At 33.2% G+C, this 27,850-nt stretch overlaps 2 protein-coding genes across 4 annotated transcripts in view; one reads left to right on the top strand and one right to left on the bottom strand.

Annotated features, from left to right (window-relative positions):
- Positions 1–13,819, bottom strand: part of LOC140452413 (QRFP-like peptide receptor) — a 49,517-nt gene extending 35,698 nt beyond the window's left edge. The window contains exon 1 of one of the 3 annotated variants that reach the window (XM_072546651.1): positions 13,703–13,819. The gene's annotated coding sequence lies outside the window, so the exon portion shown is untranslated. Of the gene's footprint in view, positions 1–2,101; positions 2,233–6,134; positions 6,808–13,702 lie in introns of those variants that run through there. The other 2 variants (XM_072546650.1, XM_072546652.1) reach the window with 2 other exon arrangements.
- Positions 13,820–17,941: 4,122 nt separating this feature from the next.
- LOC140452013 (vitellogenin-like) lies at positions 17,942–26,212 on the top strand. Its single transcript, XM_072546023.1, has 4 exons — positions 17,942–18,042; positions 19,598–21,773; positions 22,439–24,579; positions 25,122–26,212. The coding sequence occupies exons 1-4, from the start codon at positions 18,012–18,014 to the stop codon at positions 26,120–26,122; spliced, it is 5,349 nt and encodes a 1,782-aa protein (XP_072402124.1). The 5' UTR covers positions 17,942–18,011; the 3' UTR covers positions 26,123–26,212.
- The last annotated feature ends 1,638 nt before the right edge of the window (positions 26,213–27,850 follow it).

The following is a 27,850-nucleotide window of genomic DNA, read 5'->3' as shown; positions in this document are numbered from 1 at the left end:
TCAAAGATAAAAATGATACAAGCGGTCATTCAGGTTTAGTTTCGAGATGAAAGGATATCTGGGAATCGTCAGAAGCTCGTAGAATCTATGCCATTATGGGTAAAAGCAGTAATTGCAGAAAATGGGGAACATATTTCCTACTAAATGAGGTAAACCTTTATGGTTTTGTCAAAATATAATTTTTTTTTAAATAAACTGTTTTTTTCATTAAAAAAACCTATAATTGCATTAATTCGCACAGTATTGTACATTTTTTTTGGAGGTGTTCATCCATAGGTCCATCTGATACTCCAACGTAATCTAGTCTAAATAGCAGATCGATTTACGTTTTATTTTCTGACCAGGGTTTGAACCATCGATCCAATGGATCATTCACAGTGAAATGTTTGCGATTCATCCGTCAGGTCCGTTTAAACTTTTAAAATAAATATTCCATTTCCAATGATAGTATTCAAAACTTCCATTAATGAATTAATAACATACTTTCTGAGTTAACCTCGTATAAAATGAAACCAGCTTAAAAAGTTAATATATACATTTTGGAGTAGTTACGTAGTAGTTACGTCATTTATATTGTTATTTTTTGACAACTGATTAGCCTATCATAACAATGATAATAAAACTTAATTGATATCAATTATGGAAACAGATCAACTTTTATTTGGAAGCTGTGTCATAAGTTTAAAAACGAATGGCCCATTTATAATTAGTATAATTAATATAAAACGCTCATATGAGTTTTATTTTTAACCAAATATTGATTAAATAAAAGAAGACCGGAATATGATCAACTTCTATTTATAGCGCTGCTGGTTGACTTCGAGAAAGTTTTCGATTCTGTAGAAAAAAATTGTCTTACAAAATTACAAAATACTTTCAAAATATGTCTCATATATGTAAATGGATGATAAAATACAAAGTTAAAAATAACAAATAATTAATTTGTTTTTTACGATTTTACGAGATATATTTCAATGTGTTACAAAACAAAAAAACACAATGGAGAACAATTATCAAGCTATGGGTCTAAAGAGCCTGTGTTCGCACTTTATATATATAATATGAAAATTACATTTAATCTATATTGGAATCAAACTGCCAAGGTAAGAGTTGCCACTTGCCAACCGAAAAACACGAGATATCAAAATACAGAGGAGAGTCCGCCAGGGTTGCTTGCGGTCCCCAGTACTCTTCAATGTCTACAGTGAAGCGGTATTAAAAGAACTCTCAGATTCAATACAGAGTATATCTATCCACGGAGAAATTTTGAATAACTTACGTTTTGCAGACTATACAGTAATAGTGACGGATAACAAACAACGATTTACAGAACGTAATGCAACGTCTTAACGACTGCTGTCGTAAATACTGACTGACGATGAATTTGAAGCAAACCAAATGCATCATCATGACTAAATCAGCAGATGCAAACATCCAATTGATTATTGAAGATACTGTAATTGAGAGTGTAGATACCTACAAATACTTAATAATATGGATAATACCAGATGTAGACTGTAGACCAAACCAAAGAAATTAAGCCACCTTTTGCGATCACCATTACGACTTGAAAGCGTGGACACTAAAAGAAGTGAATTTAAATAAATTGGCCGGCATTTTTGGTCCTACGAATATCATGGACTCAAAGAATGTCAAATGAGGAAGTAACTAGAAGGATAGGAAATGAAGCAGAAATCATATTTATCAAAAGACGTATCGAGAAAAGAAAAAATCAACTTTGTTGTACTGACAAAAAAGTTCTAAAATGTAATAGACCAACACACCTACGATTTGTGGACCTGAAAGGACTTTTAAGCGTGACAATGTTGAGGACAAGGATGAAGGACATCATTCACATATTATAGACAAGAATCATATCATTTAAACATTTTCAAAACGAACAAAAGCATGCATCAAAACAAGAGAATCTTTTTGTTTTCCTTCATTCTTTTTAATAGGAAAAATGCCTGTTGAAAGAAGAAATCACAAAAAAAACGAAATAATATTTTATTTGCACTGTAAACCAAAAACAAATTTTTATTATCCGAAAACATGCATTTACTTTTTTTAACATGCCATAGATTTCAATATATAATCTTACCTAACTTCCTAAAGGATTAGTATAATATAAAACTCACAAAAACATGATTATTAAGAAAGCTTTCAACCAGATTTTTGAGCAAAAAGTGTTTCATTATCGAAACGTCTTAAATCTCTGGTAATACGGTATTGATTGTTATTTTGTGTATGTTGTGGCTCCCCCACAACTTGGCTATTTTGGGGTCTATTTGAAAAGTACATAGTTTGATAGATCAACAACCTTTCATTTTTAACTCACAACCACTTAATTAAAAAGTATGCATCAACGTAGAAATAAAAAGTAGTGGGAGGTATGGTTGTGCAGTTAATAACAATAATGATGAGCTGTATTTAAAGTTGTTATTTCAAGCACAGCTGCAATTAATATTTATAGAAGTGGGTCTATTTTTGACTAATTAATCACCGGTGAGTTAAACGTAGAAAACACCTTGCAATAAAATCCGCACGTGACAATGCACTGCTTAAAAATCTTTACCCAAAATAAATAATTATAAGAATTTTTCAGAAGTACCGACACAGCACACATTATTTGGTTAAAAACGAAGAGAAGGAAAACTGTAAAGGACTGTAACAGACTGTATATTTAAGCAAAAAGATATTATTGGGTTGCTTTGCGGTCAAATCAGTTGTTCACCATTTAGATTTCAAGATTACAAAAAGTGTTTATGTGGCCCTGATTGAATGTAATTTGAGATACGGTATTGCCTTTTGGGGTAGCTGTTCTCTTCATCATTTCAGTAGAAATTTTATGCTACAAAATAGAGCACTCAGATATTTATGCAAGGTAAAGTTTGGTACATGGCCTCTGTTTTGGAAACATGGTATCTTGACACTTCCTTGCATTATCCTTGATATCCTTGAATTAGCGTGCTTAATTTTTAAAACAACATAAAGAGGATATTCGAACAGTTTTTTCTTATAACACTCGTCTAAATTATGTTATTCCACTCCCAATTCCTTCTTCTACATTAACTAAAAAATCATTTATTTACACTGGTAAGAAAGTGTTTAATCGCCTATCACTCCATATAAGATCCTCAAGCAATATTTTTGTATTCCGAAGAGCAATCAAGAAGTTTTTATTATCTAAATGTTACTATAGTATAGAGGAATTTTTTGAGGACAGTTGCGCTAATTGATATATTATTTTTTTTTAATTATGGAAATTTTATAATTAGTATTTTAATGTATCGTGTGCCTTGTTTGTACTATACCATGTTGTGTTTTATAAATGTAAACTCATTTTAAAAACAATAAACTTATCTCCCTCTCATGCAAACCACTTTATAAAGTCAATAATTTGATTAAGACTCCTGTAGCCCAGGGAAATTACCTTTTTTTTTCGTGACACTCGTCTGGCCAGGCAAAATTATTTTTTAGAAAAAAACTAAATAGGATAATTCGTTTTTTTATAAAATCTATTAGAAATAAATTATTTGCGAAGTTTATTAAAAAAGTATATATTAATCATCAATATTTATGTTTTACAATAAGAATTAACTGAAATATTAATAGAAAAAAAAATAAAAAAAATTAAAAAAATGTGTTTAAACAAATTAGATGGTTTATATAACAATTTAATTATTTAAATAATACATATTATTAATGTACGTAGAAAGTACATACAAATTTAAAAAAGAAAGGTCAAAATCCATAAACAAGAACCAGAGATACAGTTACCAGCTCCTTCCCCCTCCACCGCTCCCGAGAGTTTCAAAGCCGACCGATTTTGAGGACAACATTTTGAAGCTTTGTGGACGGTTCGATTTAAATGCAATCTTTTTCGAATTGTGCACATTAAAACTTTAAAGCATGGTCTTTCAGATGACTCTAATAAGATCTCTTGTTATACACAAAGCTGCTATCAATTTTCAAAAAAACGACTAACTTCTTCCAAAATTGTCCTAGATTAATCTATTTACTATAAATTTGTAAAAAATGCAGGCTTTCTAAATCTAAAAAAATAATTTTTTTGCAGGTAATGGTTAAAAAGTTATACTAATTGTTTATAAGCAAAAAAAACATGTTTTTCCAAAATTATTTTGCAATATTTGAAATCCTTTTTCTTTATTTTTTTAAAATATTGTTGATAGAATAATTTGAAAGATTTTCTTTCAAAGACTATCCTTAGAATTACTGTAACGTCATCATTTTCTGACATATTGTTGCAAAAAAATTTAATTTGAGACAAACAAATAAAAACTTTTAAAAAATTTGATCGATCGCTTTTAGATTTTCGTCATATTTTAATCACTACAAGAGCCAACTTTCAACTTTCAACTTTCTAAGCAACAAATAAGGATAAAAACATTTGAAAAACTGCCAATAATTCCTTTAGACCATTTGTACCGGATAACAAAGTAATAGCTTTGTTTAATAATTGTTCGATAGCTTTAAGGTGTGGTAGAAGTAACTACATCCTATAAAATTTCATTATCTTGCATTAAAAACGCTTAAATCATGTTATTTTATGTCCCACTAATTGCTGTATCGATCCTTTTCATAAGAATTTCCTTTTAAAATTCATAGAGTAGTCAAATGAAATCCCACTAGGGGAATTGTGGATATTATCGAAGTATATGTTAATAATAATAAAAAAAAAATAAAACTGTGTCGTTACTGTAGAAAAGTAGAAGAAAGGCACGAGGAAGATCCCAACAAGATGGATCGACCAAATTATAGGAGTATGCAAAAGACCTATGCATGAGTTGAACGAAATGACCAGAGACAGACATCTCTGGAGACGGACAATACACGACATCACGATACTCACTACACTTCCTTCGGGGGGTCAGGACTGAATAGAGAGACTAGAGTTCTGGCAGGAGTTAATTTTGTAAGAATTTACAGCGGGTTACACTCTTCCATGAAGCTACCAAATAAGACGGAATATCCAAAGCCGATGGATAAAAAGAAAATAGTTCTGAATGTTTTTCCATCTGGCATGTTTTAAATTAGTTATAGCAAAAAATGGGGAGACAAACAACAAAGAAAGATAAAGATTTTTTTACGGGAAAAAGTAGGAAAACACAGAATTACTGTCAAAAAAAAACAAAAGAGGAGACGTTAAATAATTAATTGAAATACAGAAAACATAAGCATATAATTTAAAGATTTAAGTGAAGAGATCGAGGAAATAGGAAAGGGGAGCGAAATATCGATGAAAATAATAAGGGAGACACAGTAGGAAGAAGGTCAAAGGGAGGTCTATATTAAGATTTAGATACATGCAAATCTACAAACTCTGCTTGTAGAGATCCTGTTTTTTCTATTATTACTCTTAAGTATTTAAAAATTTTAACTTGTTCTATTTTTGTTCCTTCAATTTCTATATTAATTTTTGTTTCTTCTATCTGTCGTGATGAGGAACAATTACTTTAGAAAGTACCTTTAGGCTAATATCTTTAATCTAACTGGGCACCTCGAGATTTTAAGTGTTGGAATACTGCAATTCATGAAGTTTTAGACATTATGGCTGGAAGACTTCAGGTGATTCGTTTTGGATTTACCTAATACGCAGAATTGCTGATCTGAAGGTTCTTGGAAGACCAAAGAGGACCTGGGGAGACCCTTATGTAAAACATGTCGGTAAAGGGGATTAATATCGTTATGAGCACTGATAGAAATTTATAGAGAAATGTAACTAGGAACGTCAACTTCTAGTAGGGATAAAAGCAAAGAGAATGATGAAAAACTTCAGCAATTTTAGTAGATATCTCTTTGATTAAACGAAAAAGAGTTACAAAAATCTTTTGGATAATTTATGAATTATTGAAAACGTGTATTTGTAAAGTAGTGAAACTACTAATAACATGAAGCACTTCACTCAGAATTTTTCGTGCAAATAAGTCGACGTTTGACTATTTATATTGTGTCGCACAAATGTTAGATTTTTTGCTACCAAATTCTGTCCAACTCTAAGCTTTTTTAAGTTTTAGTCTTCATAATTTTTAAAATCTTACGACAGTATTTATCCAATAAGTTGAAATAAAATATCGAGTTGATTATAAAATTGATTAATCAGCTATACTTACTTTATCAAAAACTATTACCAATTTCCTTATTTTGTATTGCTTCAATGATATGAAATATATTGTTGGGGTCAGAAGTCAGATATGCCACACACCATCCAATTTTCTTACCATTTTTCTTAAACAAATTTTGACACGCGGTTTAAACAAACATATTTTTTAAAATAGTCTACTGCATTACATAAAATTTTTTTAAATTGCCTAACATTACTTGCGAACTGTGGAAAGATAACTAAGTTGTTAATTGGTGATTAGTTTAACTTAATTATGTAACAATTAAAAGATCTGTATATCTGTTACGTATATATTTAGATCTAGGAATCGTTTCAATAGTTGTTAGAAAATTTTTATTGTCTGTTGAAATGATATAAAAATACGATTAGAAAAAACCAAAAATAACTATTTGTTTATTGGGTTTAAGTAGGTATATATATAATGTGTATATATAATATATGTATATAAACATATATACATATATACATTTAGATCCAGTAAAAGCAATGCGATATAGGTAAAAGAACCATTAATCAAACAGCAGATAATCTTGAAACATACAGTACACTTGACACAAAGTTCGAGGCACATCTAGGGCTGAATTATATGTATATTTATATTATATATGAATGATTCACTTGAAATTTTGCTTTTTAAACTAAAAATTATGACCGTTTGGACCGTTTACATTACCTACACCACACACTGAGATCGAAATATTTGCAAGTGTTTGGAACTGAACAAAAATGATATTATAGGCTTAAATTGATTATCTTTTGCAGTTATCTGTCACGTCCAATGACTGATTTCAACCGCTACCAAAATTTCATATAGAAAGGATATTTTTAACTTTAATTATATTTATTTACAGAACAGCAGTTGTACATTGAGTATTATCTTCTTAGGATTAAATTACATAGAGTATAATTTAAAATGTGGAATTAAAAATCAGTATTCGGAACCAGGTTGATTCTGTTTAATTTAGTATGAAGGTTTACATGCAAATATAGCCTAGTACTCAGTATTTTTTATTTTTTCGATATTATGCTAAGATTTATCCGATATGAGGATTTATGTTTAGGAAGGGAATTTAGCATTGCTGAAAATTTGACAATCAAACTAAAAATCAAATATAATATTAAACAGTTATAGAAAAAGCTGCTGAATATTATACAAGTATTTTATAGCGTCGCTAGATTTCAAAGTACCTCTTTAGGATTTTGATTGCATTTACCTTTAGCGTTTTCTTATTTTTATTATCCAGATTTAGCCATACGGCTCACACTCTCTCTTCTATCTCATCCCAGATACTTACGGTATTAAAAGCATTAAGCTCTGGTTGGGCTCTTTCTATGTTATCGAGCCCTAGGTGACTTGGTATGCTGGAGTGTCTCCCAAAAATTTTCCTACACATTTGGAGAGTAGTACAGCTTTCTGCATGGCGTTATAAAGATGTTCATTTAGATCCAGCTGTTTTATATTCCCTAGGAGGCTTTTGGGAATAACACCAGTAGTAGATAGAGTAATAGGTACTGTCTAGGTACTTCCCATTCTCAATTGTCTCCTGATTTGTATTTCTAGATCTCTGTAGTTGTCGATCTTTTCGTTGAATTAACCACGCAAATTATTGGTGTTAGGTATCGCCACATTAATAAGTGTTGTTTGTCTATTAAGTTTATTAACTAGTATGAGATCCCATCTATTATGTGCCACTGGTTGATCTATGAGCACAGTGCGGTCCCAGTATAGCTCGTAGTTGTCATTTTCAAAGATTCTGTCAGGGACGTATTGATACTAAGGAAGAAGTCCCAGTTTGTCAGCTAGTTCTTGGTGGATAATTTTTCCTACTGATTCATGGCGTTCTTTATTATCAGTATCGACAAACAGCCTGAAAGCCTCCGGTAAGTTGTTGGATGGTCTCTTGGCATCCATATCGGCATTTATTATTTTGGATTTGAGGATCTTTAACAATATATTTCAGGTAATTTTTAGTTGGAATAACCTGATCCTGAATGGCAAGTGGAAAACCCTCAGTCTCATGAAACATCTTTCCTGATGCCAACCAATAGTGCGACGTTGTATTGTCGACATATTCTTGGCTGATCTTATTGAGCTGTTGCCCATACAGAGGTTTACTCATCCAGGTGCGCATTTTTTCTTGCTTAGTTAGGTGGTTTATGCGCATTTCTTGATCCCTCAGTTTAAGCGGCGTTGTATCATCTACTGCGCAAATTGCTCGATGAAAGGTAGATGTCTCAGCCTGCACCTGAAAATAAGTTCTTAACTTAGAAACCTGTTTATCCAGTTGCTCACCTATGTCCATAAGTTCTCTTCCCCCTTGATATCGCGGTAGTGTTGTTCTCTCTACTGTACTGCGTGGATGATGTTTTTGCATCATCCACGCATCAAGCCGCGGTCGGCCAAAATTGTATCCATGTATCTCTGGTATTTTTTGGTAGTCTTTCATTATTCGTTCTGTGTATATGACCGTGCCATCCTAGTTGCCTCTCACTTACAATTGATTCTATTGACTACAGTTCTCAATTCGCTATTACTGACATGTTTCGTATCCAATCTCTTGTTGTGATCCCTTCAATCTTTTGTAAAAATCTCATTTCGGTATTATCTATATAAATTATTGAGTATGTCACTACTTTATGATTAACTTAAGTTTTTACATTCTTGGGTATCTCTTTATTTCCAATGATCCTAGTTCTTACTTTATTGAATAGTTTTCCTCTTTTCTTAATTATCTGGTTTATTTCTCCGTCTGTGTTTTCATTTTTACAATAATTGTACCTAGATGATTAGAGTTGCTGATCTGTTCTAAGCGTTCATAATTATTTGATTCTTTCTTGTATTATTCTTTGCCTTCTATGGTAATTGTATGTTTCTTTTTAAGTGCAGAGTTGTGTTATAGAGGTAGCACCTTTTATCAGAACGGCCACATCGAGCGTCATAGACATGAGATGGTTTTGTTCGGAAATTGATCTGCAGGCTAAATTAAGTGAGGGTAGCCAGATATAGTGAAATCACCGAACGATCATCGGTATAAATGGTCCCCTTTAAATCTATCAACAGCTTCCTTGAGAAGTTAGAACAGTTGTCTGAAGTAGGGGTACTCTGTTGCCCTTAAGTCGAGAAATCAACTCTAAAGGCGGAAGAACCAATAAGGTCAACGGTGTCAGGATGTATGAAGTAATTTGTGTACCTCTGATGTATAAAACATCAGCGTGGCTCATGTCCACCTGGCCTTTTGGCACAGAACGGTTGCACGAAGCATCGCGTAGGATGGTAGAAAGATACAATCAGCCATCCAGGAAAAGAGCTTTTGCAATGCCATTTTCCTGGATTTTAGTCAAGCATTTGACAAGGTCGGGCATCCAGGATTACTATTCAAACTGAATAAAGCAATATCTTAGCCGCTATATACGATACTAAAATCATACCTCGAAGAAAGTGGAAATTTTTCTCACGAACCTTTAGATGTAGGATATTTCTGAGTAAAATTTGATAAAAATCCAATGGTCTACAGTTTTGTCGATTTTCCCGCAAAACGGTGCATAATTTCTAGCCACATGTTTATTTCTTTTAAACAACAAGTCACCCTTAATCGAAATAATTCAATTTTCAAACAAAATATTCACTTTTAATTTTCACGAAATTTTCAGCAAATACAGTCATCCAAGTGGAAATTTTTCTCACGAACCGTTAGATGTAGGCAAATTCTGAGTATGACAGAATAACGAGCGGCCAATTTTATGTAGGAAATGTGTATTCGCTTAACTCTCGGACCAAAATTGACGCCAATATAGGCAATTAACCAAATTTGATAAAAATCCAAGGGTACCCCCTTGGAAAATTTTTTCAAAATTTTCCAAAAAAAAATTTTGTTTAATGTTTTGGTACATGCACTTGGTCCAGCTTATTCCAAACATGTGTTTTTTTTCTGGTCCCTTAACCCCAGTTTGCCGGAAAAGAGGAAAAATCGAATTAAAAAATCTACAGTTTTTTGGATTTTCCGGAAAAACGGTGTATTTTTAGCCACATATTTAGATTTTTTTAGTCAGCAAGTCACCCTTAATCGAAATAATTCAAATTTCAAACAAAATATACACTTTTAATTTTCTCGAAATTTTCAGCGAATACCTACATCCAAGTGAAAATTTTTCTCACGAACAGTTAGATGTAGGAAAATTCTGAGTATGGCAGAAGAACGAGCGGCCAATTTTATGTAGGAGATGTCCATTCGCTTGATTCTCGGACCTAAATTGACGCCAACATAGATGATTAACGAAATTTGATAAAAATCCAATGGTCTACAGTTTTTTCGATTTTCCGGCAAAACGGTGCATATGTTTTAGCCACATGTTTGGATTTTTTTAATCAGCAATTCACCCTTAATCGAAATAATTCAAATTTCAAACAAAATATACACTTTTAATTTTCTAGAAAATTTTTCTCACGAACCGTTAGATGTAGGAAAATTCTGAGTATGGCAGAAGAACAAGCGGCCAATTTTGTGAAGGAAATGTCCATTCGCTTGACTCTCGGACCAAAATTGACGCCAATATAGCCGATTAACCAAATTTGATAAAAATCCAAGGGGGTACCCTTGTACCCCCTTGAAAGTTTTTTCCAAATTTTCCAAAAAAAAATTTTTGTTTATTGTTTTATTACATGCACTTGGTCCAGCTTATTCCAAACATGTGTTTTTTTTTGATCCCTTAACCCCAGTTTGCCGAAAAAGAGGAAAAATCGAATTAAAAAATCTACAGTTTTTTCGATTTTCCGGCAAAACGGTGCATAATTTCTAGCCACATGTTAATTTCTTTTTAAACAGCAAGTTAATCTTAATCGAAATAATTCAAATTTCAAACAAAATATTCACTTTTAATTTTCACGAAATTTTCAGCAAATACATACATCCAAGTGGAAATTTTTCTCACGAACAGTTAGATGTAGGAAAATTCTGAGTATAGCAGAAGAACGAGCGGCCAATTTTATGTAGGAAATGTCCATTCGCTTGACTCTCGGACCAAAATTGATGCCAATATAGCCGATTAACGAAATTTGATAAAAATCCAATGGTCTACAGTTTTGTCGATTTTCCCGCAAAAAGGTGCATAATTCCTAGCCACATGTTTATTTGTTTTAAACAGCAAGTCATCCTTAATCGAAATAATTCAAATTTCAAACAAAATATTCACTTTTAATTTTCTAGAAAATTTCAGCGGATACATACATCCAAGTGGAAATTTTTCTCACGAATTTAATCGAAATTAATTAAAGGCTATTTTATGCAAGATACGAAGAAAGGGTGTCTTATATCCACAACATAAATGAAGGAACCAATTCTCTACACAATCTTTATAGTTGAAATATTACAACAAACCATAAATTTAATTGAAATATGGGTTAAGATAAAGATCAACGAAGCAAAATTAGTTAACTTGATATTTACTAAATGTCATCACAAAGAAACACCAAATATCATAATGCATAACAAGAACATTCCCAAAAATGATACTGTAAAATATCTTGGATTACACCTTACTAATATGTAAGACACATATCTGGATGAAGAGGAAGCAATTAGGAATGAAATTCAAAAAAACACTACTGGTTACTCGGACGTAAATCCACCTTATCATTATATAACAAAATATTAGGTATAAAGCAATCATCCGGCCCATCTGGACATACGGGATTGAACTGTGGGGAACTGCAGCAGATATCTATATACCAACAGAGCGATCTCAATCTAAAGTTCTTCGTACCATCACTGATGCGAAGCGGTTCATTCCAAATGCAGACATTTTACAGGGACTTGAAGATCGAAACAATGAAGCAAATGATTGTTAAAAGCAGTGATCGCTATTTTAAACATTTGAGTTATTAGTAATAAAGTTACTAGGATTTAATAGTCATTGGATTAAAACTCTTGCTTACATATTATGTTCGTTCAACAAAAATGCTTAGTGTTACTTGTTTGTATGTAACAGATTGTATTTTAAAACGCTATACGAGATGAGACGCTATACAATTATTGAAAATGAGCCAGGGATGCATAGATTAGGAAAAGAAGTAGGGAGATATCAAAATAAAAAATTTTTTTGAGTGTACAGTGGTGATAACCGTTATTTTGAAATTCTATTTAACATTGTAAGTCTGGGAAACACAAACAATAAACATTTCTGTACATCTGTTTTCTACGGATAATTTATTATATTATTTGAATTCGTAAATTCTAAAACACATTTTCTAATTTAAAAGTAAGGATTAATCCTTATGTTATGATTACAACATGGAGTTTCTGTTCGCACCGTTTAAAAATAGTGAAGCTGGAAATGTAACTTTTAAAAAGTCATAATAGTTTTGACAGGTTAATTTATGACACTCCTTGTTTAAAAAGTGGGACTGGTTTATTGTTATAGTATTTTTGTAGAACTATTTTAGAAATTTTATTAGGAAAAAGTAAAAGCATTTTTTCCTTATTGAGTGTCATAATTATGTCAATATTATTATGAGAACGCAAATACATATATGTTATATTCATTAACAGAACTATTTGAGGTTATTAAAATAAACCGGCGATTCAGATAAGGAGATACAGACCAAGCACATGAAAAAATTTAATTCAAGATCACCAGATGGGAGTATTAAAGGTGAATGAATTTTATGCATCGTTGTTTTGACAAGAAGACAATCAATTAAGGCGTAGGTGGTGTAGTCTGCCGATGTTTATACAAATTTAATAATTATGGAAAAAAGGTCCATAATAACTTCTAGAAAATTTACATTTATAATTGCAACATAGTCAAGATAAAATGTATATAATACTTGAGGTTTCAATTTCAATGTCAGAAATCGGACTATCATGAATATTTTTAATTAAAAATTGGGTTTATTCGCATTAAACATAGTATGTATATAATATAAAAATGTCACAAGAAAATAGTTTCAGAAGTATATTAAAATATTTAATAAGAAAAGTAAGAAAAGTAAGTAAGAAAAAAAAACTAAATTAGAACTAACCCAAAGAAGTACTTATAATAGGAAGTTTTTTATGCTTTACTACGTTTAAAAATTACCATAAACCAGTAATAAAAGTTTCACAATTATTTGAAATTTTCTTGACTCACTAAAGCCATGCAATTCTTGCTTATACCCTTAACTCTAGCTTATTTGCATATTATGTTTTATTGTATTCCAAGTTTGTCGTGGTTTTCATTTCATTTTTATAAATTCTTGTAGAAAACTGAGATACGAAGGTCCTGTATAAAGACCATTCTAATCTTTTCCCGTAAAAATTGTGTTACCATGCATTTCCAAAAGTGGTATAGATAATGGTTTGACACCATACAATTTATATAAATTTATAAATCAGTATTGGCAGTAGGCTGTGTAAAATAAGATTTAAACAATAATAAAACCCAATGCAAATACTGGGAATAACGTGAAATATAAACTTGAAACGAATCCCTAAGAAACGAAGAAAAAACGACGAAAGACCAAATAAAATTATTATTGTTATTGTTATTTAATATAACAAAAGCAATTTTTACAGAACTTACCTTTTCGAAAGCTTATAGCGTCAAGTGAGATGACTTTAGTGCGCGAATAACTAGAAAACCACTCACTTTTTCGTACTGAATGTATCTCATTTCAGGCCAGAATTCTGGAGGATAACTGGACGCATGACGTCGCGATGCTCCTATATATCACCGGTGGTAAAGTGAGTTTTAGTCGCTTTTTTATACGTTTGGGAGTTCGGGATACTGGTAGAAGGTTATCTTTCATGCCTGTTTCGACAATTAACTGTTGATACTCTCTGTTTGTATTTGAATATTTTGTATGGATATGCTATGTACAAGTAAAGTCTAAACTAATATTTTTTCACTAAAATGTATTTATGGGTTTTCTAAATACTGTATGTAGTTAATTCAACAGTTGCCACTAGCCTACACAATGATATGGCTAAACTGTAACACACTTACTTAAATCTTCTTCAGTGAGGTCTCTTTTTCCATTGCTGTTTTTATTTGTCTGTTCCACTAGGACGTCCTTTTTTCCTCCTTCTATTTGGCTTTCATTTTTCAGCGATGTTCTTGTGTCTCGTCCATCCTTTGCATATGTCCATACCATATGGTATGGACATATGCGTTTTTATATTTCGTCAGTGAGGGTCTCCTTCACATTCATTAGTTCATTTCTTACTTTGTCCATTAGTGTCAATATGCAGCTTTTTCTCCAAAACATCATTTCTATTGCATTTGTTCTGTTTTCCATTCTTGTATTTGCCACTTGATATAAGTGTATACTCCTAAGGTGAATGCATACGAAGAAGAAGTGGAATTTTTTGGAAGTGGAAGAGGCACTGAAAATAATTAAAACTAGAGAAATTACGATAGTCCCGGGTGATCTCAATGCAAAGATTGGAAAGAGGCAAAGTGGAAAGTTTGTAGAAAACTATGGTCTGGAAAATCGCTACGGGAGATTGCCAAGAGCATAACTTGATTATTACAAACAAATTTTTTGACCAAAACCAAGAAGACCAAGTAGAAAATAAACAGAAAGAAGAAGAAATGAAGTTTAACATAAATTTACTTCAAGAGGAATCCATAAGGGACCTATACCAGAGAAGACTAGAAGTTACAGGATTTCGGTTTCAGAAACGTCAAAGAAACGTACGAGCACGTCAAACACAGCGTAAAAAAGGCGGCATTAGAAGCTTTGGGGAAACTTGAGAAAAGAAATACCCAACACAAAGTAAAAATAAACAAAGAAACCAAAAAATGTATTGAGGAGAAGAAAATTCTATATATGAAAAGTATGAGCACCCAATCCCCAGAAGACACACAGAAGTACAAAGAGAAAAACAGAGAAGTAAAACGAAGAAGGGCAAAAGAAAAGAATGAAGAATGGGAAGAAACATGTGCACAAATTAAACAATACATAGGAGGAACAAGGAATTCGGAGTCCTGGAAAATACTGAAATCTTTAAGGAAGAATAACAACAAAAAGGTCCAAATACAATACATATCAGAAAAAGAGTGGGAAGACTACTATAAAGAACTACTCACAGAAAACCGCCCAGATTTCATAGAGACAGACACAGAACAGGAACAACAACAAAATCAGAATGAAGAACAGATTGAGATAACATTAATCGAAGTAAAGAATGCCATAAAGACTTTAAAAAAAAACATATTGTTGTGTATATTGACTTTAAAGAACAAAAAATCAGGGGGACCAGGAGAAATCGTTAATGAACTAATTAAGTACGGAACGGATAAACTACACAGAATTATACACGAAATGTTCAGTAACGCTATAAACCTGAACGAAATACCAGATGAATGGTCCAAAGCATATATAACCTCGATACATAAAAAGTGAGATAAGAAGAAATGCGGGAACTACAGAGGCATCAGTGTGATAGCATGTATGGGCAGGTTATATTGAAAAATACTCAAAGAAAAACTGGAAAAATCTATCTCAAATAAAATCGGAGAAGATCAGGCGGGTTTCACGGCAGGAAGATCTTGCATATACCACATATAGGGTTTTTAATATTACACCTTTTATAAAGGAATTTTTAAATATTTTTTTATATATGCGTGTTTTATTGACTACAATAAAACATTCGATAAGGTACGACATGAACAATTATCGAATGTCCTGAAATCAAAGAAGATAGACTACAATGATCTAAGGATCATATCGAATTTGTACTCTAAGCAGCGAGCAAAAGTATGTGTTAACGAACAGCTGTCAGAAAAATTGAAATTAGACGTGGTGTGAAATATGGTTGCATATTGCCGCCAATTCTATTTAATGCCTTCTCGGAAGAGATCCTTGGGTGAATCAGTTGGAATAAAGATAAATGGAGTTCCCATTAACAACATTAGATATGAGGGTAACACTGTCATCTTAGCCGAAAATATTGAAGATCTTTAAAACTGGTGACGAGAACAGCGGAAACAGAGTATGGAACAAAATACGGTCTAACAATGAACGTCAGACAAAATTTATGAGAATAACGAAAACTCAAAGAAATAAGGAGAATCTTAACAATATGTTTTTTTTAAATGCATATTTACAATCTACTCATAAACAGTACATTGAGTAATTAGTAAATATGATGACAATATTGACTTCATTTAGGTACCGTCCGGCGATAGTTCTCCATTTTCACCTATGTAACCAGGTCTTCTGGTTAAGTCCTCTTCAGTCTTGGTTCCTCCATTGGTCGCTGATATAATTAACTGAGAAGTTGGCTGTGGTGCGTTGAATTAAGAATTTTGGTCTTGTTGGCATGAAGTGATATTACATCTTGTTCGGTTGGTGCTCCTAGGTCATTGTGGATGGTTGCACTGCTCACATACCAAGGGGCGTTAGCTATCACACACAGTGTTGTTGATTGGAAGGTCTGCAAGATTTTTGTGTTTAAAGGCTTGCTACCACCCCAGAGTTCTGCGTCGTAAGTCCATATTGGTTTTAGTATGACTTTGTAAAGCAGTATTTTGTTCTCCAATGACAGTTGTAACTTTCTGCCAAGTAACCAATTCATTTGTTTTAATTTTATATTGAGCTGAGTTTTTTTTGCGTTAATGTATTGCTTCCAGGTCAGCTTTCGGTCCAAATGCAACCTAAGATATTTCACAACGTCTCTAACAGGAATGGGGGCATTTTTTAGACTACCCTGTGGACAAGTGTCTTCTTGTTGTAAAGGGGATTTGGGCTGATTTTTTGTTATTGACTTTAATTTTATACTTTGTCAACCAATTCTCTTATGTAAGCAAATAATTTTGCAGCTTTTCAGATGCTATATCTGGATCTTTGTTTGAAACTAAAACGGCTGTATCATCGGCAAAAGTCGGTGTAAAGATTAGGTTCAGGAAGGGACCAAGGATACTTCTCTGAGGAACTCCGGATTGGATTGAGAGATAGGTTGAGAAATCATTATTGATTTTTACTTACAGAAGTAGATTCTAAAGCACCGTTTTGTATTACAGCCGTTAACTTTTGTACTGCAAATTCCAGCTTATCATATTCTTTTATTCCATGAACTAACATTATATTCCAGTTAATGGTGTTTTCAAATTATTCTCAGTTTATTTTTTTTGTTAGATAGTCTTAATGGCTGTTGATTGTATATCATAGTTTTGTTTAATGTTATTATGTTATTATTATGACGCTAGGGTCCAAACTTAGGTCAACACTAGGCTCTATTTTTGAATGCGTGTTAGGTAAACCTTTAAATATTGCAAAATCTAGAAGATCCGGAATTTTGTTGTTATCTGCTGGTCAGTATGTTGGTTGTTCTATGGATAAGAAGAATGAATTGTTTTTCTGTAACTTAAAAATATACAACATGCATATCTTGAAATAATGATTCTCCACAAATAATTACTTCCAGGAAATCAAAATCAGAATAGAAAAGGCTAGTATCAATTTCAAATTTTTCTTGTAACTTCAAAAACTACTTAAAAATAAATTAGCAACATTAATGGAAAACCCCTAATAGTTGAAATAAAAAAAAAATCGAAAATATTGTCATAATTCAGTCATATTTCTAGGGACAGATACTGTTGAATCTTTTCAATTTTAGTATTTTCTAGCCCATTTGCAGAAAAGTAAATACTTTTAATAAATTGTTATTTAAAATCCACCTAAGTGATCTTTAAAATTCATATTATGTTGTCAACTCATCAAAATTTTACAAAAATATCCACTAGTTATTATCGCTTTGCGAAACATTTAGTAGAGAAAAACTGCAATTCTGCATTTTGATTATCTTTTTGGACAGTTAAGACAGTATATATACTCGAATTGTAAGTTTGAACAGTACATTCCGTCGATCACTTGGTGTATTACAACATGTGGTCGCCAATTGTCCTGTGCCTCTTTGGTAAGTTTTTAATTTTTTTATATATCATATCTAATAATTTTACTGTTAAATAAACTTTGGCTAAATTTAAATCTCATAAAGGTTAGTAAATTTAAGATCGTTTTTTTCCTTTTGATTTAATGATTGAAATGTAATATTTTAACACTAAATAGACCTTATTTTTGGATAAGGTATTTTTATTAAACATATTGTTTAATAGGTATTTCTAGGGAATATTTTGCAGGCCAAACGCTTGAAAAAGATTTAATCATTTTACCACTTATATTATTATTGTTTTTTTTTATTGTGATCAATTCCATATTGTATTAAATGTAATATAATTCCTAAGATCTCAAAAATTACTTTCAGCTCTACTCGTTGCCAGTGTTTACTGTATTGTACCCTGTAAGCAAGAGCTTAAAATTCTAAGATTTTGGTTGAAAAAATTAAACCTTTTTTCCTTTGTTGATACCTTCTTATTCTTCTTGACTGTACGCACTTCGTTTTGTATTGTGTTTATATTTTTCGATAATAACATTGCTATTCATTTGTTAGTTACTTCCCTGCTATTTTAGAATCATTAATATAGCATTTACTGATCTTGTTGAATTTTAAATGGTGTGTTTGTGTGTCGATTTAAATTTGTCTTTGTTAAACTTCTTCAAAAGTGCGTTCATTTTATACTTAACTAGATTCTAGATTGTAGATTCTTGCGAGGCTTCATCGCGATTTTTCTATAGAATTTCTTCATATTCAGAATAGGACTTCTAATTCCATAGTCTCCGAATGACAAAGGTAGCATTTTTTTTTTATTGGATTTGTGTTTTTTCTGCTCTATTTTTGTCCCAGGAGATGTTAGAAAATGGATGGGTATTATACCCATCCATTAGGCCTCTAACGTAGACTCCAGGCTGCATCAAGTTTTCGGTCTAAGCTTTTCCACTAATAGCTTGAATAAGATGTTACTGCGATCTTCATTCACATAAGTAAATACTTCTTGAGTAGTCCTTCTCCTCCTAAGTGCCTTCTCTGTTGAGGTTGGCGATCAATATGGCAAATTTTTCTCTGTTCTGGGCTTGATGAATTAATTTATTTCCTCTTGTGTGGGTCCAATCTCTGATGTTTTGTAGCCAAGATTTTTTCTTTCGTCCTATGCACCTTCAATCTTGCTTTCCAATATTACCTGGAGCTGCTCAAATTCCCTATGGCGCATTATGTGTCCTAGATATGACGTCTTTCTAATTTTGATAGTCGATTGACCAGATGAGGACGTGTGTTCATTGCTCTCAGTTGAGTTCTTGAATAGTACGTCCTAGTATTGTTTTTTAACCCATGCAGATACTCAGAAGAATAGGAGAGTAACTACTGCATTTAGCCGTCTTGTTTTGCCAGTATTAGTATACGCCACAGCTTCGTTATCAGATATCTTTTCCAGATAAAAGTTACTTCCCTGCTATTTAGCAAGGTATAAATTAGATTATATAAATTTGATTTTTTGATTTTGCCTGTGTCTCGATGAGACTTGGATTTATTTCTCATCCTTACTTGACTTAATCTTATAACTGTTTCTTTATAGTGGGCGTTACCTTGGCTTCAAACCCTGGCTGGAAACATGGTGCTGAGTATGTATATTCGCTGGAAGGACGTACCCTGGCTAATATTGATGCTCTTTCTCAACAACAATCTGGAATTCTATTTAAAGGTACCCTTAGACTTCAACCATTATCCGAAGGAAAACTTAGAGGATTAATCGAGAAACCTGTCTACGATGATATCCATGCTGAACTTCCCGATGGATGGCAAACCGAAATTCCTGACAAACAAGTTTCTTGGAAACAACTTCAGATGGTTAAGAAGCCATTCGAAGTTGAAATGAGGAACGGCAGAATTACTGGTTTGATTGTCAGCAAGTCTCTTGCTAACTGGGAAGTTAACTTTATCAAGAGTATCATGAGTCAGTTCCAGTTGAACACTAAAGGGGAACAACTTATCGAGAGTCCCCTTAACAGCCTCCCAGAAGATGGACCTAATAATCAAGAAGCTGTTTTTCTTGCTATGGAGGACACCGTTACCGGTGAAACTGAAACTTTGTACCTTATTAGACCTTTACCAGAACAAGTAGTGCAAAGAAAATCTGGTGAAGCTAAATACCTGGATGCTGCTGAAAACGAAGATATTATCGAGATTATTAAACATAAAAATTACAGCAACGCCGAGGAATTACCCGCCTACTCATATGGATTTGCCAAACTTAGAAACGGAGAGCCAGCTGGTAATCAAATGGGAGAATTCTTCACCAGAGAAACATTTTCCCGTGTTATTGTAACTGGAAGCTTACAACAGTTCACGATTCAGAAATCTTTTACCGTTAACAAAGCCATCGTAAGTCCAACTTTAAGTGACAATGATAAGGCCTCAGTTGTATCAGTAGTAAATGCTACATTGGAAGAAATAAAATCTCCAGAACAAAACATCGATGAAGTACCTCAACCAGTTAATGTAGGAAACCTTGTGTATTCTTATGGAAAACAATCTGCTCTCTCAGGAGCCTCAAAAAGATCCGGTTTGCACGCTCATAAATATGATCAAAACGATTTAAGAAGAAACAACGTAAGAGATCGTCGTTCCCTCCAATTTTCCTCTGAAGAATCTTCAGAAGAATCTGCAGAAGATTACATGCAAGAGCAACCGGAATTAACTGAAGCTGCTCCACGCCCACTCTTGCCTTACACTATAGGATACGAAGGAATGTCTATTAAACAAAAAATTAATGTCGTCAAAGAAGTTCAAAAATTGGCCAAGGAGATCGCAAAAAGGATGAAAGATGCTCATAGAACCCACCACGAGCAACTTTTAGATCAATTCCAAACTATGGTTTCTTTAATTCGTATTATGAATTTCCAAGAACTGCAACAAGTTGCAGAAGCTTTGTACACTAACAAACGCGGAGGATCTGAAAGTGCCGAATGGTTCGTTTTACGCGATGGAGTAGCTGCATCAGGTTCTGGACCAGCACTTCTTTTAGCTAAGGATTTGATAATTACAGGTAAATTGTCTGGAGAGGAAGCAAGTCTTTTTGTCGCTAGCTTGACAGGTGCAGTTCGTGAACCAACTCCATCATTCTTAAAGGTATTGTTTGATATCGTCAAGAATCCTGTAGTTAAAAAACAATGGCCTTTAAACAATACTGCTCTCCTCGGTTTGACTGATATTATTAACCGTGTGTACGTTGACCAGGAACAATCCAGAGATCGTTTCCCAACAGAAAGTTTCGGATCTTTCGAAACCAAAGAAGGTGAACAATTTATTAAAAACGAAGTACTTCCATACCTTAGCCAAAAGTTGAAGGAAGCCGTAGACAATGATGAAACCCACCAAGTTCATGCGTATACCCGTGCTATTGGAAACACTGGTTCCTACTACTTCTTGCAAATATTCGAACCTTATCTGGAAGGAAAACAACCTTGCTCTCAATTCCAACGCATGCTTATGATATTAGCTATGGAAAAACTCGCAATTGCACACCCCAATACTGCTCAAGCTATTCTCTTCAGAGTTTACCAAAACCCTGGTGAATCTAGGGAAGTAAGGATGGCCGCTGTATTCCAAATCATGCGCACTGGACCGAGCCCTCAAATGCTCCAAGCTATGGCTGAATATACCAACATTGATGATGACGACTATGTCAATGCTGCTGTTGTTAGCTCCATCAGAACTGCTTCTCAATTAGAAGGTGAACAATATATTAAAATGTAAGTATTTTTAACCTTTTTCTCAAAATTTAGAGGGGTAGGTATCTAAGAAGATTTTAGATACTCTTTTTTGTCTTACCAAGTTGTAAATCTGTTTCTGATTTCAAGAGCTTTTCTTCACTGTTTTAATCTAAATTATATCATCGGCAATCTAAATAAGGCCAAGATGCAAACTTTTATTCAAATGAAATTTATCAGTCTCTTTCTGTTATAATATTAGTTGTTATGCCATCATACATATCTCTCACTGTGTTAGCCAATTTGTCGTGTCTCCCCTGACCTTAACAATATTTCTCCAGTGATATTATCTTATTACAATTTATGTCTTAATTCGAACGATTTCCGAAGTAGAAATATAAATGTCAAAATAAATATATTTTAAGGTAAAATTTTGGATAATTTCTGGCCTAAATTCTTAATCTTTCTTTATTTTTTGTAGTTCTTAAGCAAATTCCTTGTTGATTATTTCGCCGACTATCAAATTCTGCATTTAATAAACTATCAAAGTATTTTTAATCGCCTTTTTGGAAACATTTTTGTGAACCAGTATTTTATTATTTTCGTCTCGGATAATCCAAACTGATTAGAATCTTTTATTTTCTTTGCACTCTGCTATCACGTACATTTCAATAATAAAACTTAACATCACAATTTATATTTTACAGAAGTACTGCTGCCAAGGCCGCTTTAAATCTTTTGAACGATCAAAAATCTCACGGTCTTCGTCATGGAGCTAACTACCTCCGTACATACGTTGTTGAAGAATTACAAAAGATGTACAAGGAATCAACACAAATCTTCGGTAGCGATGACTCAATGGTACCTAAAGGTATCAGGTACTCACTTCAGCAACACATGGGACAAATCAAACGCAGAATTGTCAATATTCAAGCTATTACTTCCAGCGTGGATGATCTGTTAAAGGTATTAGAGGAACAAACTGCTTACTTCCAACAAGAAGAATCACAACAAAAGCAAAAATCACAAGAGCAGGAAAAGAACCAATGGTCAAGCCACAACATTGCAAAACTCCTTAATATTCAGCCTGATAATAGAGAACAGCTTGAAGCTTTTATGTTTATGGAAATCTCTGACCAGTATCTTATGGCCGGTTTAGACAACAGGACTCTTGAAAATCTTCCTGAGGCTATTCGTGAATGGGAAGAAGAGCTTAAAAAAGAAAATCAAATAAATATGTACAAACTAACAACAAGAGAAATGGCTGTTGCTTTCCCAACAGGTCTTGGTTTACCATTTTTGTTTACTTACGATGTTCCAATGCTTGCTAAGCTCGAAGGAAAACTTAGAGCTACAGCTAACCCTCAAATTTCTCAAAACAACAAGATTAATATTCCAAATCAAATTGACATTAATGCCGATTTACAAGTTGTAATTTCATCAAAGGTACAAAGCAGGTTATCTTTTACCACCCCAATCCACCACCAACAATATATTGCTGGATTTGACAAACATTGGCAAGTTGTTGTACCTGTTCGTGCTCAAGTACAAGTTGATATCAAAAACATGAACGCTCAAGTCGAAGTTGAACTGAAGGCTGACAAAGAAGTACCATTTTTGCACTATAGCACTGTACCTTATACTTCTAAGATCGAGGTTACAGATTTCCAACCTGTTTCACAAAGCCACAACACTAGAGTCATTAGACAAGATGATTTGCAAAGCTTTGAAGCCACTTTCGGCAAAAAATCCACCGGTATGGCATTCCGAGTCGAAATTGAACATCAGAGACAATTCTTCGACACACTTAGTCTTAACCGTATTTTTTCACAGCAAAGTACATTCGATGCTATGAAATCTTTGTGGGATGATAATTCACTTCAATACAGTGAAATCAACGTCTACTTCCGTCCTGAAGAATCACAAACCCGCAAGGCCATACTTAAACTTTCTTACGAAAGCAAATACAGATCCCAGCCAGATTCTGATTCAGCAAGTGAATGGATTCTAAACGAAAACGCTGAACCAGCTCAACGCCAAGAAGGGCTTATGAAGAAGGTTGCTGCAGATATCAAGAATGTTCAAGTAGTTTCTCTCGATGCCACTTTAGAATTCCAAGGTCAAAAGAAGATTAAATACATTTTAACCGGAGCTGTTGCTAAGAGTAACGTAGATCCCAAATCTCGTGTGATGGTTTCTTACAAACGCAAAGGCGATGCTAAACCACATGAACTGCACATGGAAGCTAAGAGTTACATACCTAACACCAACGCACTTGATCTTGAATTCACTTTACAAAACGAACCGGTAGCAAATAGCGAAATCAAAATTAAGTTTGGCGATTCTGAGAAGCCCCTCTCCAAAGTTGAACTTCAAGCAGAACATAGAAGATCCGAAGAGCGTAAGCATTTCTTGAAACAACTTCCAATTTACAGACAATGCAAGGATGAAATGAGAGCTGGTAACAAACAATTGGCAGCTTGTACTAATGTTACTGAAGCTGCCAACCTTTTGGACAGTGTCAGTATCAAACTACATCACGAAAACCTAGATGAAGACATGGTTCAATACATTCAAACAGCTTTCAACGCATTCAGAGCCTTTGCTTACCCAGAATTATACATTGGTCAAAAGAATGTCCAATCAAGTAAAAACGAAGTAAAAATTCAAGCCCAATTCTACCCAGACTTACAAGCTGTAAATGTATCGATTAAAGCAGAAGGTGAACAGTCTATTTTCACAAAGATCCCAGTTTCTCCTCTCGCCAAGGAAATCTTTGTAGTTCAACCAGTATTCCATCTTCGTTCACGACTGATGAGCTATGCTTGGGAAATGGACACCTACAGACGTAAGTTTTTATTTTAAAAATTTTGTTACAACTAAGTTTTTTTCAACATTCGAAAAAGGATAGGTTTAAAATATTGTTTGATATTGCTGTTCTGAATAGATCAACACAACTAACTTTATATCATTTAGTCAAATTAGTTAATCAAAAAATGTAATTTTTCCAATATTCCTCTTTCATCAGATGACTCAGATACTGCAACTTTGTATTATTTACTTCACTTCCTTTTCTATTTCCGTAAACACATTTGTGTTACTCTGTCTTTTTGATTTTTAAACTTTTCTTTTACTTTATATTGGCTCCTTACGTAGGTTTAAAGTATTTTATTATTGTATTTTTTAATTATCACAAACAACTTCTTTTTAACGTAAATTTTTAGTTCACTTTCTTACTAATTATAATTAGTGATTAGGTAATACCTAATATAATCGACAGGTGTGTTCTTTAATTTATTTTCCAGTTATTATTGCTTCTAATGATTCAAACCTATGTATTACAGCAAAACACTTTGCAGTTATTGATTTGTTATTTTTTTATTTTTTTAGCTTTCTGTACCATCGACAAAACCCATGTGAACACCTTCAGCAACCGTACCTACCAAGCTGAGATTTCCAAACACTGGACAGTTGTTCTACAATACTTGAATGGCAACTCCCGCCTACAACAACAAAAATCCATCCCAGAACAACTAAAACAACAGCCTGAACACTACGTAGTACTAGTACGTGAAAGTCCCGAATCTTCAAACAAGAAGGAAATTAAGGTTGTGCTCAACACTCCAGAAACTAATTTTAAAATTGTTGAGATTGAAATGACTCCTGCTCAATCACAAGGCTCAGGAGCTCGCGGAAAAGTTTCAGTGAATGGCCAACAAGTACCAGTCAGCGAAAAGCAAAGTCATGACGTTAGTGACGGATTTATCCAAATCTACGCTTTACCTAATGGAGAAATTAAGGTTGAAGTAAATGGAGCTTTCTACATTATCTACGATGGAAACCGTGTTAAAATGTCAGCTACCAGCGACAAGCTTAGAAACCGCATTGTTGGAATCTGTGGACAATTCACAGAACAAGAGTCTGACGATTTCCTTACACCACAAGCCTGCATTGCTGTCGACGAAGAAGAGTTCCTAAGAAGTTTGGAAGTAGAAGGCCAAAAGGGTAAACAATTAAGAGATGCCTTTAATGGTAACTCAAAGAAATGCTTAGATCGTGAAGTTCCAAGGTTCGTCAATGTCATTAATGCTCGTGATTACAGAAGCCAAAACTACCAACCATCCAAATCCACCAGATGCACACACTTCCAGACTCAATACCACGAAGAGGGTGACAAGATCTGCTTCAGTATCCATCCTCAACCTACCTGCAGCAGCCACTGCCAACCACGAAAACAACTCACTAAGAAAGTACCTGTTCACTGTGTACAAAAAGGCAACGCTGCCCAAATGTGGAAACAACAAATCCAAAATGGACAGAGCCCTGACTTCAGTGCTAAGCCAGAGCACAGAGCTGTTTCCATGAAGATCCCTGAAAGCTGCTCGCAGTAAATTTGACGACTGTGTTATGTATTTTAGATATTAGAAGCATCGCAAAATGTAAAAAAAAAGATGAATAAATGTATATAAGTAATATAATAATTTTAGTTTTTTTTATTACTTCCCACAATCAAATTTACTTGATATATTCAAATAAAGATTTGAAAATTATTATTACATTTAACAACAAATCCAAAATGGACAGAGCCCTGACTTTAGTGCTAAGTCAGAACACAGATCTGTTGCCATGAAGATCCCCGAAAGCTGCTCGCAGTAAATTTGACGACTGTGTTATGTATTTTAGATATTAGAAGCATCCCAAAATGTAAAAAAAAAAGATAAATAAATGTATATAAGTAATATAATAATTTTAGTTTTGTTTATTACTTCCCACAATCAAATTTACTTGATATATTCAAATAAAGATTCGAAAATTATTATTTCGTTAAAGATTATTATTATTATAAAGATCTATAGTAGATTTGTACACAATATTATTACTATGACCAATATAAATCTATTTGCTTTAAAGACTTTATACCATCTATATCATATCTAAAATGCTATATATATTTCTCCTTGTCTAACCCTTCTCTGTAGTTTTATTTTTCTGTTTTTTTCTTCTGTTTTACTTGCGATGTTGCATTGTCATATATATACTTAATAATTTTTGTATATCGGTCATCAATTCTATTGTTGCTTAAGGCGTTAAGGATGGCCCAAATTTCTATGGAGTCAAATACCCTCTCGTAATCTAAAATAGCTATCCAGAGTGTTATATTGTATTCGTTTGATTTTTCAATTAGAGTTCTTATTACTTGTATATGATCTCTGGTGCTAATTGTGAGTGTGCTTCTGTCAGGTAGATCACGTAGCTAGACAGCAGGGCGGCCTGTCATAAGTCCAGATATAAGAAAAGGGTACAGAGATGAGAATATAGGATTATTAATAACGAATACAAAATAGTCATCTTCAAACGTTGTTCTGTCAAAATTTGACCTCAATTGGACTACTTATTAGTTTAAAAGTTATTTAAGAAATAATGGTAACAAGAAAAAATAGTAGTTTTTCTCAAAAAAATACACCTTGTTACAACTTAATCATAACGCTGACAAAAATTTTATGTTACATATATGCATTTCATCCGATCTCAAATTTCCACGATATTGATTTTTTAAATCCCTTTATAACAGCTTATTTATCCAGTATTACAATAAAAATATACGTAAATTGTAGATCCACCTACTGTACGTAATGATAATTCAATTAGTTGATTGAAAGAAGGTGGCACTTCTTTCTGACTAATTATATTGACTAGGACTGCCTACAATATCATTCGATTCGTCACTTACAACTACAAATAAAGAATACTATGATTCGGCACCAATTAGTGGTGATAAAAACGTTTTGAAGGTTGAATATGTTAATTTTAACAGTTTTTCTGGCGGTTTAGTTCAAATTTAAAATGAACGACGACATTCTACCTGAACAACTGGAAGAGGTACTCTTAAATTAGGCAATCAGCGATAAATAATAATGATTGGCGACTTGAACGCAAGAACTAAAAGCAGACAAAATTATCCAGTAATTCGGTAAGGTCCAGTAAGTTAACTTCGGCGAAGAAGTGACAGATACTAATGGAAATAGACTTATAAACCTATGTAAATATATACTTATATTTTAATAAATAAAATGGACACATGTGTGTGATAACCAATTTTTACTTGTCAGGGATGCAGA

This window comes from Diabrotica undecimpunctata, chromosome 10 (genome assembly GCF_040954645.1).
Source record: "Diabrotica undecimpunctata isolate CICGRU chromosome 10, icDiaUnde3, whole genome shotgun sequence".
In the NCBI taxonomy this organism is placed as follows: Eukaryota; Metazoa; Arthropoda; class Insecta; order Coleoptera; family Chrysomelidae; genus Diabrotica; species Diabrotica undecimpunctata.
Note: the sequence above shows the minus strand (reverse complement) of the source record. Positions and strands in the feature narration are given on the sequence as shown.

Excerpts from the sequence above, each read along its gene's own strand:
- LOC140452013 (XM_072546023.1), top strand. The coding sequence starts at position 18,012 with ATGTGGTCGCCAATTGTCCTGTGCCTCTTTG. Across the intron at positions 18,043-19,597 it reads AATTGTCCTGTGCCTCTTTG|TGGGCGTTACCTTGGCTTCA; the intron begins GTAAGTTTTTAA and ends GTTTCTTTATAG. Across the intron at positions 24,580-25,121 it reads GGAAATGGACACCTACAGAC|CTTTCTGTACCATCGACAAA; the intron begins GTAAGTTTTTAT and ends TTATTTTTTTAG.